At 41.1% G+C, this 14,379-nt stretch overlaps 1 protein-coding gene across 1 annotated transcript in view; it reads right to left on the bottom strand.

The window, feature by feature from the left end:
- RFX3 (regulatory factor X3) overlaps nt 1–6,381 on the bottom strand; it is a 160,174-nt gene extending 153,793 nt beyond the window's left edge. Inside the window, exon 1 of the mRNA XM_063129286.1 lies at nt 6,237–6,381. Within this exon, the coding sequence (XP_062985356.1) occupies nt 6,237–6,360 (124 nt within the window). The 5' untranslated portion in view covers nt 6,361–6,381. The remainder of the gene's footprint in view (nt 1–6,236) is intronic.
- Between the last annotated feature and the right edge of the window lie 7,998 nt (nt 6,382–14,379).

Raw genomic sequence — 14,379 nt, 5'->3', positions numbered from 1 at the left:
CCCACATGCTGCAGGGAGTGGGATGTTTGATTCCCCAGTAGTATCAATTCTCTGGTGGAAGAACACCATTGGATACAACCCACTATTGTTATTATAGTTTCCAAGTAATATAGAGAATGTAGTACAGCACGTCTACTAGCATACTTCTAAATATGATGCTTAGATACTTAAGCCTGAAATACCAATTTAGTGTTAAACAGTGTGGTGTACCAGCAGCAAGTAGTACCCTATCCTATGCTCCAATTTGCTGATAACAAATCTTCAGGCTCAGGCTCTAAGACACCTACTTTTCAATATATTTATACCAAAAAAATATCAATTTCAAATCTTATGAACACAAAGAGAGCACCAGTGCCTACAATCCACACAGTTTTAATGAGGTTATAGCACCAGATGAATTCAAATGCATGCTTAATCACACTTTTTGAGCTATGTACTCTAAGCAGCACGTATTTTTAAAATACAAACTGTTCTTGTCAGGACTGGCTAGCATGACATCTGCTATTCTCCTGTATAAGTCATTAGTAATATTGAAAAGTATAGAGAACATAGAGAAACAATTTAAAAGAAGCAGCAGAAAACAAAGTGTTAAGTGGTACTTGAGAAGCATACAGTAGTACAAACATTTTGTTTTCTACAACATAAATGAGCAGCTGTTAAAAAGCAAATCCACCTTCGTGAGATCAATATGTGGTCCAATATAACTTAAACACCAGGACAGAGTTCCAAACACACACACATTTCCATGTCTTTCTATAAAGAGGAAACATTGTACACCTGCAGTATGCCATTGCACACAAAGCATTTATTTATTTATTTATTACATCTTTATGCTGCCCAATAGCCAAAGCTAATTTTCCACTTCTAGAAAAGAATTCAAGTTCCTACTGATGCAGGGCTTAGCATACACACCAGAGCCACTGGATCTTAAAGATTGCAGTCCCCCAACTAAACAAGTTTACCTTCAAAGCTAGCATGAACATATGTGCTTTTGTGAGCAGTAGTTCCAAGAATTCTGTACATACAAGGGATTCTCCACTGCTACCATTGAACTTTTGACTTATATAAGATTGCAGAATTACAGCTGTACATGTATGGAATGTTTTCATTAGTGGTAAGGTAGATATAAGATTAGACATCAAGAAGAAACTTCCGTTCAGCAATGAAATAAGATACTTAGGGAGCATGGAGAATCCTCTTTCTTGGTGATTTCCAAGAAGAAGCTAGACAGATATCTTTTGGAAATACTCCAGGTATAGTTTACCTGTTCCTTTTATTACAAATAATTTAATGGCCATTGCATTCTGAACAGTAACGCCTGGCTTGACCCTTAGATAATAACTTATTAACTCAGGAGAGGCTACCCAGGATAAATCAGGCCCTCTCTTCTTTTGGCATCTTAGAGATGTCCCATTGTACATCCCCATCACACACTTTTGTTCTGGTTCTATCTTTCTCTACACGACAAATCAAACAATTGTAGAATCCTTCCTCAACTAGGCACTCTGGAGCAAATGCAAGTGAAAGTAGCATGAGAAACCAGGAGGAGTATCTTTCATTTCCAATAGTAGCTTCCTCCTTGGAGACTTCCTGTCAGGTCATAACAAAGATCCAAATCACAATTGCAATTATTATTTATTACATTTATATACCGTCCCATAGCCAGCTCTCTGGGTGGTTTACATTACAATTACCACAGAGTCCTTCGCTACTTTGGGGGGGGGGGGTACTGTGCAAGGAAACTACATCACTTTCAGTAAGGTCCTGAACAAGAGGAGAGGGAAGAAAAGGCTCATGTGGACTGGATGTCAACTACCTTGATCTGTGCCAAGAAAAGCTACTGCTGTGCAAAGCCCCTATTCCTAGCCAGCAACTGCTGGGCAAAGCATCTATTCCTAGCTAGGGAAGAACAATCACTCTCAGAGAAAGCAAGGCTCAGCTGTTTCCTAAAAGGTTTGAACCTACAGCTGCCAATCCAAATGGCAAGGTGGCCCAGTTCGCAAAATGACATTGCTGAAACAAGTCACGGTGGCTTGTTGTAACTGCTTCTTGCCATGGGCTGTTGCTGCCCACCCCAAACATAGCCGTGCAGCCCAGGTTCAGATGACATGGCAAGCTGCACCAGTGTGGGTGATCAGTGAAACCTGGCTCAGTGGCTTGTCCCAGCTACCATGCCCGTGCAAACCGGGCCTGTATGTAGTGGCTCTTCATCAGTGCAAGGCAAGATAATTTGCTAGAGAATTCCTGTGAGACATCTCCATCTATGTAAGATCCTAGTGGAAGTGATGCTGCCTGCTTTCACACAGGTCCACAACAAGCAGAGAATGACTCTAAAAAAATGCTATCTGTATGTGCAAATCAGGTGTCAAAAGATGCTAAAGGAAGACTAACAACTGCTTATGTGTCAGATACATTCATATGACAGAAAGCACAAAATAAAAGAAATGACTGTGAGAGATCACACATGTGCATTCTTGGGTGCAATTCATAGTAACATAAAATTAAGAACATAAGAAGAGCCATGCTGGATCAGACCAAGGGTCCATCTAGTCCAGCATTCTGTTCTCACAGTGGCCAACCAGTTGTTGACCAGGAATCCACAAGCAGGACATGAGTGCAACAGCACCCTCCCGACCATGCTCCCCAGCATCTGGTGTACATAGGCTTACTACTGCCTCTTCTACTGGAGGTAGCATATATCTATCAGGACTAGTAGCTATTGATAGATAAATTCCTGGAGGAGAAGGCTAACTTCCTTTTAAAGCCATCCAAGTTAGTGGCCATCAGTACATCTTGTGGTAATGAATTCCATTAGCTATACAGTCTTCAGGAAAGAGTTTGCCCACTGCTGTACTAGATAATAACAAGCATCCATATCACAACTAGCTCAATGTATAACCATTATATTTATTTATTATTTCATTTCTATACCACCCAATAGCAGAAGCTGCCTGGGCAGTTCACAAAAATTAAAATCACAAGGTACAGCATAAAATATGGAAGCTTAAAACCACAATATAAAAACAATGTAAAAAGTACAACCACAATATATAAGTATAACCAGAATGAAACCTAGCAGCAATACAGAGATTTAAAATATAGATCTAAAACAGCAGAGCTAAAAGACTAAAATGCTGGGAAAATAAAAAGGTGCTTGGGCTGAAAAGAGTACAGCATAGGTTCCAGGCAATCTTTGCTAGGGAGCTCATTCCACAGCTGGGGCGCCACAGCAGAACATACCCTCTTCTGGTAACCACCCAGCTCACTTCCTTTGGCAAGGGCTCACAAAGAAGGACCCTTGAAGTTAAACTTAGGGTCCAGGCAGATCCATATGGGAGGAGGCAATCCTTCAAATAACCTGGCCCCAAACCATTTAGGGCTTTGAATGTTAATACCAACACTACAGTAAATAAGAATATTTGTAAGAATAAATGGATGAATATCACCATTTAAGTTGGAAAAAGGAATGTCCTTCATAGCCTCAAATGGGCACATGCATCGCATAAGCAAGGAAAGTGAACAATTTGCAAGAGACCTTAATTTGTTTGGAAGCAGCAGATCCTTTTCTCTAGGCCATAGGGAATTTTATAAATTTTAGGATCTTTGTTTTTTTTAACTATCCACTCAGGAAATTATTCCCCATCCCTTCTGCAGATCCCCAAATCAGTTCAAAGTTTGAGGAACCCTCTGGAGATGATTTGGTGGGGGGGGGGTAGGTGCAAGGGGGAGAAGATGGCGAAATCCCATTGCACAAACAAAAGTCAACTTGTGCAACCCTGGATGTCATCCTTTGAAAGTAAGTGGGATAAATAGAATAGCATTATTGAATGGCATTTTGAAATTCAAAACTCCATCAGTGGTTTGCAGGTCAACAAGGGTTATCAGCAAAGAACGCTTCCTATATTCTTATTATTTTTAACAGGTTTTTTTTAAATAATCAAATGAGGAAAGGAAGATAGAATTTCTGTCTTTTATGATGAACTGAATCTTGACCAGACAAGACTTTTCTAATAAACCTCTAATAGAATACTTTCCCAGTTCTTTAAGCATCAATCCCAGTATCTTACAACCTAGCAGTGGCCAGCTGCAATACTTCAGGAGTTGGCCATTGCTAGGAATAAGATATCAGATTTATTGTACTAATATTAACTAAAGTATTCTCTTGAAGGCTTAATAAATAAAGGTACTGACAATCTATTCAGAAGTAAGACCCATTCAGTTCAATGGAACACACTCCTAAGTAAGTGTGTATAGTATTGCAGTCTGAATCAATAATTCTAAGATGAAAAAAATCAGCACATTTTACTCGTCATACTTGTCTGGCAAACAAAATGTCCTACCCTCTTTCTTTATGCCTTGGACACTTTAACCTGAGTGGTCATAGATTGCATTATTGTATTAAATGGGCTATAAATATAATCAGATCCTTTCCCTAGATTTAAAAATCAAGAATTATAGTCTAAATAAGACAACAGGTGGATGCAACTAACAGGAGGGGGGAAAACAATTGTTACCCTAATAAGAATAACTGATGTAAGTATTAATGTAAGTGCATTTATACTTTTCTGAATACAAAATAATTACAATCAGTATTCACATGTTAATATGTAATGGAGGAGCAAGAATGATCTATCTTATACTAGTTCATGGAATGATCATATACCTTTAAAGTAATATGTGCAAAAATATGTTTATATAGTAAAACTATGCGACATACAAGACTTACTTCTGAATAGTACTTGTGTTACCACAGCATTAATTATCTAACCTGGTCTGCACTTGACAATCTGAAGAATAGACACTGCCACATTCTTCAGGGGTTGCTCTGTCAGATAAATCAATATCTTTCTGTTGGCACTGTTAGAAGCAACAACCTATTCAATACAGGTTTCACAAATGTGAGGAATAACAATATTCACAATTAAATTAGTCTCTTTTATACAAAATCAACCAAATTAACAAGGATCAGGAAACATTAGAACCTGCCCCAAAATCACATTAACTAAAAGGAGTGAAGTGACAAGACCTTTTAAACCATTAGTATTCATGTGGCTCAATCCTATGCATGTTTACTCAGACGTAAGTTCCATTTAACTGAGTTAAATGGAGCTTAAACCCAGGTTAGTGTGCCCAGGACTGCAGTCTAAATAAAATGTTAACTCCAATGCCCAGCATTACTCATTGAGAGTTTATTTGGTGCCTTGTTAAAAGAAGAGGAGTAGAGGGGTCAGGTGCAAAGTGACTGAATGTCAAAAACTTGTCCAACTGAGGAAGTATAGTAAATACTACCTTTCATCCAGAAAGAACAAATAATTACCATAAGCTCCTAGAAAAAACAACAACCTGCAGATCTTACCTAGCAACCAGAAAGATTAAATACACATATATTTCAAGTTCAGATGGTTCATAATTGTTTATGGTCAACTTGACTTCAGCTTCAGCACTCCAAGGAAAGTAAAAAGCTACAAGGAAAACCAACATGCTTCTAAAAACTACAATATTAAGATTACTGACTACATTTTTCTTCTCGCTTTCCTGCCTCTCTGTGTTTAATATATAAAGTCTCATAAACTAAAATAAAATAACATTTCTTTATCAACATTGTGTTTCGAGATTAGAGAGATGGTTAATAAAAACATAAAATGCAGTTTTCCTACCAAATGCATGCATAGTCAAAGTGGATCCACTACAAATCCAAGTTTGCACTAAATTTGGATCAAATCACAATAATAGAAAAATGGAATTTCTAGAAGATTTTTCCTAGCAGGATTGCAAATAAACATGGTGTTGTAGGGGGATGTTTAATGAACAGGAGGAGGATTTGCAACACAAAGAAGACTGTTTGCCTCCGAATGATCAAGTTAATGATAGTAAGTAGGGAACAACCTGCTCATAATAAAGCACAGAAGAGGTTAAAAAGCCAGCATGGAAAGGATGATCAGAAGCAAAAAGTTCATAAACCACATCTCCAAATCCACACAATCCCACCTGGAGTCCAAGGCCCACATACAAGTTCCAAGAGGGGGAAAAACAACCCCAGGATCATATATGCCAGATTTAGATTTGTTGAATTCGAAGTAAAAGCAAAGAAATATACAGACTATGGGTAGCCACCTTATTTCCCCTTTTCCCAGTAACTCCCTACAAAAGAGAATAGGAAGATAATAATAATAATAATAATAATAATAATAATAATAATAATAATAATAATAATAAAAGCACCCAGACACAATTACCTTGTGTGGACCACAAGTGTGCTTCCCTCTCCTCCACCAATCCTCTCCTTCCATTCTCAATACCCTCAGTACAAATAATGCCCCTTTCCCCATCCAAACTCCACCAGATCACTACAGCCACCATCAGAGTACAAGATGGGAGGTGGGGGAAAGGAGGGGGCACATAAAGAGAACACAAAACAGGCCGGGGGTGGAATCACACACGCGCGCACACACACACTTTCCCTCTCCCTCTCCCTCTCTCACACACACACGTTACAGCCTTCCCCACTTTCCACGTCCCGTGGTGAACCCAAATGGAGCAGCTCCAGGCCGGCCACTCGATGGAAAAAGGAACCGAGGTTGGGGTGGGGGGGGGGGGAGCACATAACAATCATATTCACCTGGGCTGTGGAGGGCTGTGGTGGTGGTGGTGATGGTGTTGCTCTTGCTGGTGGAGGTTGTTGTTGTTGTTGTGGGTGATGATGAGGAAGGGGGTGAGGATGGGGGTGAGGAGGAGCAGCAGCAGGAGGAGGAGGAGGTGGTGGAGGAGAGGAGCCGTTGTTGTTGATGGGTAACAGTCGCCAGGACTACGGTGACTATGGCGCTTGATTCACAAGGCAACGGTTGCTATAACTCACAAAAGGGAGAGAGCGAACGAGAGGAGGAGGAGAGGAGGCGGCGGCCCAGCCTCACAGGCCCGGAAGAGGCGGGGCTTGTCGCATGACTGACAAGGGCTCTTCTCCTCCTCCGGCTCAGAGAAGGGGAACTCGGGGCTCGAGTTCGCTCTCATCATGCCGTGCACCCGGGGAGGGAGGGGGGTTGTTCTTTGGTATATCTGCGCGCGCGCAAGAGGACTGGCGCGCCTGTTCCTGGGGAACCGTTAGGCTGCGTGACGGTTGGCACCAGCGGTTAGCCAGCCGGCCCTGCCGCTGCAGCGCGCGCGGTAACCTAACACCCCTCGCGGGGTTGGCGGGGGAGATCTCCAAGGGGCGGGGCTACAATCCCTGGCGCCCGCGTGGGGGAAACCTGGCAGCCGCGCCGTTGTCATTTCCGGGGGGGGGGGAGGCGGGGGAAGAGAAGCAACGATGAGCGTTGAATGTCCCGGATGTGAAGAGCAGCTGAGGAGGAAGGGGTACCCGGCGCCTCGTTCGGGTGCCGGCCTTTCCCTCTCCGCATTTCACTCCCCCTTTTGGAGCCGCCTAGAAGAAGGGGGCCCTGTCTCAGTGCCCGGTTTGGCCCGCTCTTCCCTCCACCCTCCTGCGGGGGTGGTGTTAAAATGGCTTGGGTTTAGGTGGTTGCCGCCGCCATCTTACATGGGGAAAATGCCGCGGGTGTGAGGCTGGCAACCAGTCTCGCATGCAAAGACATCTGCTCCCTGGCTATTGCCTAGCTCTGAAACGTTGAGGGAGGCAGAAACCCAACGCCTCTAGTGAGGGGGAGGGAGGAGGTGAGGGCTGGTCCCACGTTCGGGGGCGGGGGCTCAGTAGCATGTCGTTGGCGAGTCCCCATCCTTCTCGCCCCCTCCTCCAGCGGTCCCAATCCTCTCAGAGAGAGAGGGAGGGAGGCTGAGTGGGCAGAGGCAGGGACAGCCAGCCCAGGCCTCGCTGCTGTGTCACCTATTGAGAAGGGGGCAGAAGCTGGAATTGCTGCCTCCTCTTCCTTGCTCTACGTTGATCTCTTCCTGGGCAGCGGTGATACTCACACCACCCGGTTGCCCAGAGGAAAAGTGCAGGCAAGCCATCATAAATAGTGCCAACTGCGCCTTGCAACCATCACTAGCCTGCATTTGCAGGTGAAGGAATGGCAGGTGCCCTGTGCTTGCTGCCTGAGGAAGTGGAAATGCTGCTGCTGGCAGGGCAGAACAAAAGCTGGAGGCCCATATCAGTGGGCCCTCAGCAGCTGCCTGACAATGCCGACCCTGAGAGAAGGCTTGTTAGCTATAGTGAGTGGCTTTCTCCTACTTCTTCCACATGAAAAACCTCACACTTTTGTAAACCATGTTAACTAATGTGGAATATCTACCACCTCTTGGACCAGGACTTCAGTCAAATGCAAATTCAGCCATAAGCATTCTTAGCAAAGTTTAAAGTAGTTCTGTTAATACATACCAATATGGTATTGTCTGTCTTTGCAGTTTTTACTTTTCTGGGGATGCTTATGGCTGAAGTGGGGATCATGATTTGCATCCATAAGTCCAAATGCAAAAAATGGTACTTGTTCCAAATTAAAGAATATGGATTATAAGGATGTGAGCTAACTGTGGCATATAGGAAAAGGCCAGTCTGGATAAGGTACGCTATATTGCTTTGCAGCTTTGTGTATGTCACTCAGCAAATGTTTATATTGAAAGGTGGCATAAACATTTTAAAAAATAAACTGCCCAATATGTAGGAGGAGTTTCACTCCACTGCTCCGCAGGGGTGAGATGCCTTTGCTGGAATACTGTGTTCAGTTCTGGTTATCGCACTTTAGGGAAGACATTGAAAAGAATCCAACAAGGAATATAAATGTGAGAGTTCTTGTATTAAGAGAAAAGGCTGAAATAATGGGTTTTGTATGGTTTGGTAAAGGAAAGATGAAAGGAACTAGCTAATACATGAAGTATTGCCCTAAGGATGGAGACAAGCTGTTCTTCCCAACTGGGCACAAACATGGATTCAGATCAGCCAAAAATGAAGTAGAACATCAGGGAGCATTGTTGGTTTTTTTGTTTTTGTTTTAAAAAAAGAGTAGAGAAAAACTGGAAACAGGTTGTCTTGGGTTGCGATGGGTTACTGGAGACTTTTAAGATAAAGTTGAAGAAATTCTTGATTTGATTACTGATGGTGCTATATAAATAAATAATAATAATAATAATGATGACACAGTCCTTGCAATAGTAGAACTGGGTAAATAACCTCTTATGTTCATTTCAAGCCTTCCATTCAAGAGTTCCTATCTCCGTTGGCAGCATAATTTCATGTAGAATTCTTTCTGCTGTCACAGGCTTGACTAGATGACCCATGTGATCTATTTAATCATGCTAATCATGGTATAAGAAGGGCTAAAATTAAAAGAGGTAATACGCATTAGATGGTGTTGATTATGATTCTATGCTACAACAGGTAGCATAGAAACTAGTGCAGCATGGCCATCCTAAATGTGTACAGTACCCCTCCTAACTAATCTGCTGGAAGTGAGGCAGGACTTCTCTGTAATCTGGCAGAACTTTGTCATAGGGTTGTGAGGATAAAATGAGATAACCTCTGTAACGTTCCCTGAACTCTTAGAATCATAGAATAGTAGAGTTGGAAGGGGCCTAAAAGGCCATTGAGTCCAACACCCTGCTCAGTGCAGGAATCCACCCTCAAGCATCCCTGACAGATGGTTGTCCAGCTGCCTCTTGAATGCCTCTAGTGTGGGAGAGCCCACAACCTCCCTAGGTAACTGGTTCCATTGTCATACTGCTCTAACAGTCAGGAAGTTTTTCCTGATGTCCAGCCGAAATCTGACTTCCTGTAACTTGAGCCCATTATTCCGAGTCCTGCACTCTGGGAGGATCAAGAAGAGATCCTGGCCCTCCTCTGTGTGACAACCTTTTAAGTATTTGAAGACTGCTATCATGTCTCCCCTCAGTCTTCTCTTCTCCAGGCTAAACATGCCCAGTTGTTTCAGTCTCTCTTCATAGGGCTTTGTTTCTAGACCCCTGATCATCCTGGTTGCCCTCCTCAGAACACGCTCCAGCTTGTCTGCATCCTTCTTGAAGTGTGGAGCCCAGAACTGGACACAATACTCTAGATGAGGCCTAACCACGGCCGAATAGAGAGGAACCAGTACTTCACACGATTTGAAAGCTATTAATGCAGCCCGAAATAGCATTTGCCTTTCTTGCAGCCATATCGCACTGTTGGCTCATATTCAGCTTGTGATCTACAACATTTCCAAGATCCTTCTTGTTTGTAGTATTGCTGAGCCAAGTATCCCCCATCTTGTAACTGTGCATTTGGTTTCTATTTCCTAGATGTAGAACTTGGCATTTATCCCTATTAAATTTCATTCTGTTGTTTTCAGCCCAGCACTCCAGCCTATCAAAATCACTTTGAAGTTTATTTCTGTCTCCCAGGATATTAGCTATTCCACCCAATTTTGTGTCATCTGCAAATTTGATAAGCATTCCCTGCACCTCATTAGATGACTAGAAGAATATAAAGGTCACGGTTGTTTTTAACCTTCAGGCTCTCATCTTATAATGCAACATTCCCCAACTGGGTGTCCTCCAGATGTGATGGACTGCCACAATTCCTGAGGCAGTTACTATTATTATTATTATTATTATTATTAAAATTTACATCCCACTTTTCACAGAGATATCGAAATGGTAAACATAACATGTAATACCATCAAGACAACAATACAATACAACAATAAAATGCAATAATAAACATTAATCAGCACTAAAATTGCACACCCTATGCTACAGACCATAGCTGGCTGGTTCCCACTCCAGGGAAAAAAGTGTATGAAGCGATGAGTAAGAAGACATCTAAATGTCAAGACTGTAAGGGCCTGTCTAATGATAGTTGGTAAAGCATTCTAGAGGATTATAGTCCAACATATCTAGAGGGCTGCCATAATGGATCCCAGTGTCCTTTATATAGAAAAGGTTTTGTGGCATATGAAAGTTTTCATATTTAAAGTGTACATATCAAGATTTTGTGGGTAAAAGCTCAAAGGCTCAGAAACAAATGTACTTTAAGCTGGTCTGTTTGTTATATTTATTTACTGCACTTTCTGGAAGGAGTTCAAAGGTTCATACAGTAATTTCTTAGGCAGATCAGTTCATAGGGTGACACTTGCTTAGCATCCCAGGTGGAACTACATTATGCATCTCCCCTCATCATTTTAAACCTCAAACCAATGCAGGAATTGGGGATGGGTGAGGAGCTGCAATTTGCTACATCTGAAAGTCGTTTATTATTTCTCCCCATACTTTGCAGCAGATATAGGCTACACTTAACAATTCTGCTGAGACAGCAGTAATGGGAATTCTTTAGTCATCACCTTTAAGAAGCAGATTCATATAGTCGTAAATACAGAAAGAAACATTTCCCTAGTTAGGCTGTACCAACATCAGTACGCCCTGTATTGCATAAAACTAGGCATTCAGAATTTGAGCTTGAAAAGAAACTTCTGCATGGAGCTGACCTGAACTTCTGCTCTGCCTGGGAGGATCAGCACCAGCTGCATAGGGACAGCACTCCATGTGGCTCACAGATGTTGCCTTCTGGAAACACTAATAATTTTTCCAAGATTTTTGCTGCAGTTTTGAGGGCTGTATTGTTTTTTTAAAAATAATTCTGAAATTCCTACTATTTTCTCCACTACGTTTCTGATGTCATCAGTCCCTTTTCCAGTCGAGTTGCCATTGCCTTTTCATCTGGTATTTGGTGATGCAACTGGGAATCTTCTTCCTCATTGTATCCTGCCTGTGCATTACCAGATCCTGAATACCTCTTTGTAAGGTCCAGTGCTGCTAGTCTGAGATCATAGAAAATTAATTGTGCCCAAACTATAATTGAAATTGACTTTTCATGTGTGAAATTTACACTTACATATATTTAAAGCCAGTAAATTACGTCTGGCTTTCCAGAAAAAGAACATAGGAAGCATTATGCTATCAGACCATTGCTCTATCTAGCTTAGTATTGTCTACATGACTTGCAGTAGCTCTCCAGGGTTGTAGATAGGGGTTTTCCCCTGACCCTACCTGGAGTTGTTAGAAATTGAACTTGGGTCATTTTGCAAGCTATGTCGGTACTCTACCACTGAGTTACTGCCCTTCCCCTACTATGTCCCTTCCTTTAACTGAGAAATCATTTTACCATTTCCATAAACCCAAGCACTGACTCTCAACTGTAACAAGAAACCTTCCCCAGATACCATTAGTACTAATGTAGCTATACAGAACATATAGTGCCATACAGGAAACATAATGTTGCTTTCCTTGATAATTTTTTTGTAGTTTAGTTTTTAGAGCTAAGTCACTAGAGAAGGAGCACTAATAATTCTTAAGAACACTTTTATGTTTGTAGTGTGAGCAAAGCAAACAAAAATGAAATGAAAGCTTTAAAATTAAAAATTTAAATCAATAACTAATTCCTAGCAGTGCATACAATTAACCATTGTAATAAAACAAAGAAGCAGGTAATGACTTCATAATCACTTGAAGGTTACAATTAAAAGCTAATGTTTTTTTTCCGCAGACAATATAGGCACAGTAAAATTATGCTTTTGACAAATAAAGTATATTTTGAGTTAACTGGATGAATTTGAATGATCTGATTTACATCCAGGTGTCACAAACCCAGGGCTGGTATTGAGGATTCTGTTCCCTAGCCTGTTATTTGACCATATAAGCCTCTAGACATTCAACTCCTTAAACCACTCTCTAAAACTATAGGTCTCCTTAATTGTGAATGATAAGTGATACTTTAAGATTTAGAAAATGCAAAGTATATTTAGACAACTCAGGAAGATTAACAAATGTACTTCTAAAGGCACTACCAAGTACTGCTGTTGTGTTCCCACTCAATCTGTTGCACAAGCAGGACCCACCACTCATACAGTAGAGAGCTAGCGGTTCTAAAAGCAATCCCAGAAACAAGTGAAGACACTTGGTTCTGGACTGGGAGAGATCAGTGGAGATATCTTCTGCAAGCTCTGCTGACCTGACCTGACCTGACCTGACCTGTTCTGAAAATGAGCATTTGTACTAAGTTCAGGTTGCTTTTGAAACTAAAAGCTTCCTGTTGCACTAGTGATGGGTGGTGCTGGTACGCCGGCAGGTTTGGATACGGCCCTGGTAGATAAGTTTAAGTTAGAAATATATTATAGGCCCCAAAGCAAATTATGAACAATGAAAGAAATGCATGGAAACTGACTCACTTCGGTCAAACATTGCACATGTTTGTAAGCCTAGACCTTAAAATTCAGACCAGTTCTAAACATTACACACCACATAGGTTCTAATGTGGAAAGTAAGGTGCAATGTGGCCACATACGTCGTGTGCTCTAGATGAATCTTGTCATTTTTTTCCTGATGGCAATCAGCTTTAAAAAGAAGTAGTACACCACATCTAGCATATTTAACAGTGAAATTGAAGTCAACCTCCATTTTTGTAGCATCTGCCCTTTACAAATATGGTCACTGTGCTCTGGCAGATTAATGACTCTCTCTCTTTGTGCATTATTTTGATTGAAAACATAGAATAACGATACAGCTAGATCGTCTCTGCAGCATTGGCCATTTTAGACACTACCAAAATACTCTGGAGGACAAATTCTTCCTGAGTCATGTAATATAAACACTGCATGTATCACATGAATAGGTTAGTACAACAAAGGGAATTTCTGAGTTGGATTCCTGAGGTGGACAGCAGGAGAACCAACATACCCATACACAATTGATACAATGAGCAAAGACATCACATTGAGAGCTCCACACATCACAAGATGAGTGGAACATTTACACCAAAATAAGAAACATTTTTGAAGTCCAGTAATTCTGTTCAAGACATGGTTGCTTCTGACCTGTAGTTTCAAGTTATGAGATCAGTCTGAACTGACAGTATTTCCTATTATTATTATTATTATTATTATTATTATTATTATTATTATTTAAAAAAACAGTTATAGATAAAACCACATCAAAAGACAATAGCATAGTCCAGATACAGCTCATTTTAGGACCAAATCCCTCTCTGCTTTTAAACACATAAACGGCTTGTATGAGAATGAGAAAGAATAGCTGGAATTTTATAGAGATTTTGTCAAACTTCTAAAATACATAATTTTTCAGGATAAAGCATAAAACCTGTGTGAAACAAGGGCAGGATTCTAACAGAAAACCTTTAGTAAAACCATTAAAACCATCAAATAATGTCTTGAGTACAATGGAAAGTGCAGTAACCAAATGGGCTTTGTTTACCAAAGCACAGAGATATCAAGATGGGTTCACCTATTAAGTTAATGGCTGGGTTGCATAGCTGGGACATAGCTTTTTATACTTGCCATGGATAACATCAAAAGAGAAATATACATAATTAAAACCTTTATTTAGGATTGCTGTTTCTTCATTTGTCATCTATTGAACTATGTTGAAACATGGCAGTTCCAAGTAGAG

Source organism: Elgaria multicarinata, chromosome 6, assembly GCF_023053635.1.
Source record: "Elgaria multicarinata webbii isolate HBS135686 ecotype San Diego chromosome 6, rElgMul1.1.pri, whole genome shotgun sequence".
In the NCBI taxonomy this organism is placed as follows: domain Eukaryota; kingdom Metazoa; phylum Chordata; class Lepidosauria; order Squamata; family Anguidae; genus Elgaria; species Elgaria multicarinata.
Note: the sequence above shows the minus strand (reverse complement) of the source record. Positions and strands in the feature narration are given on the sequence as shown.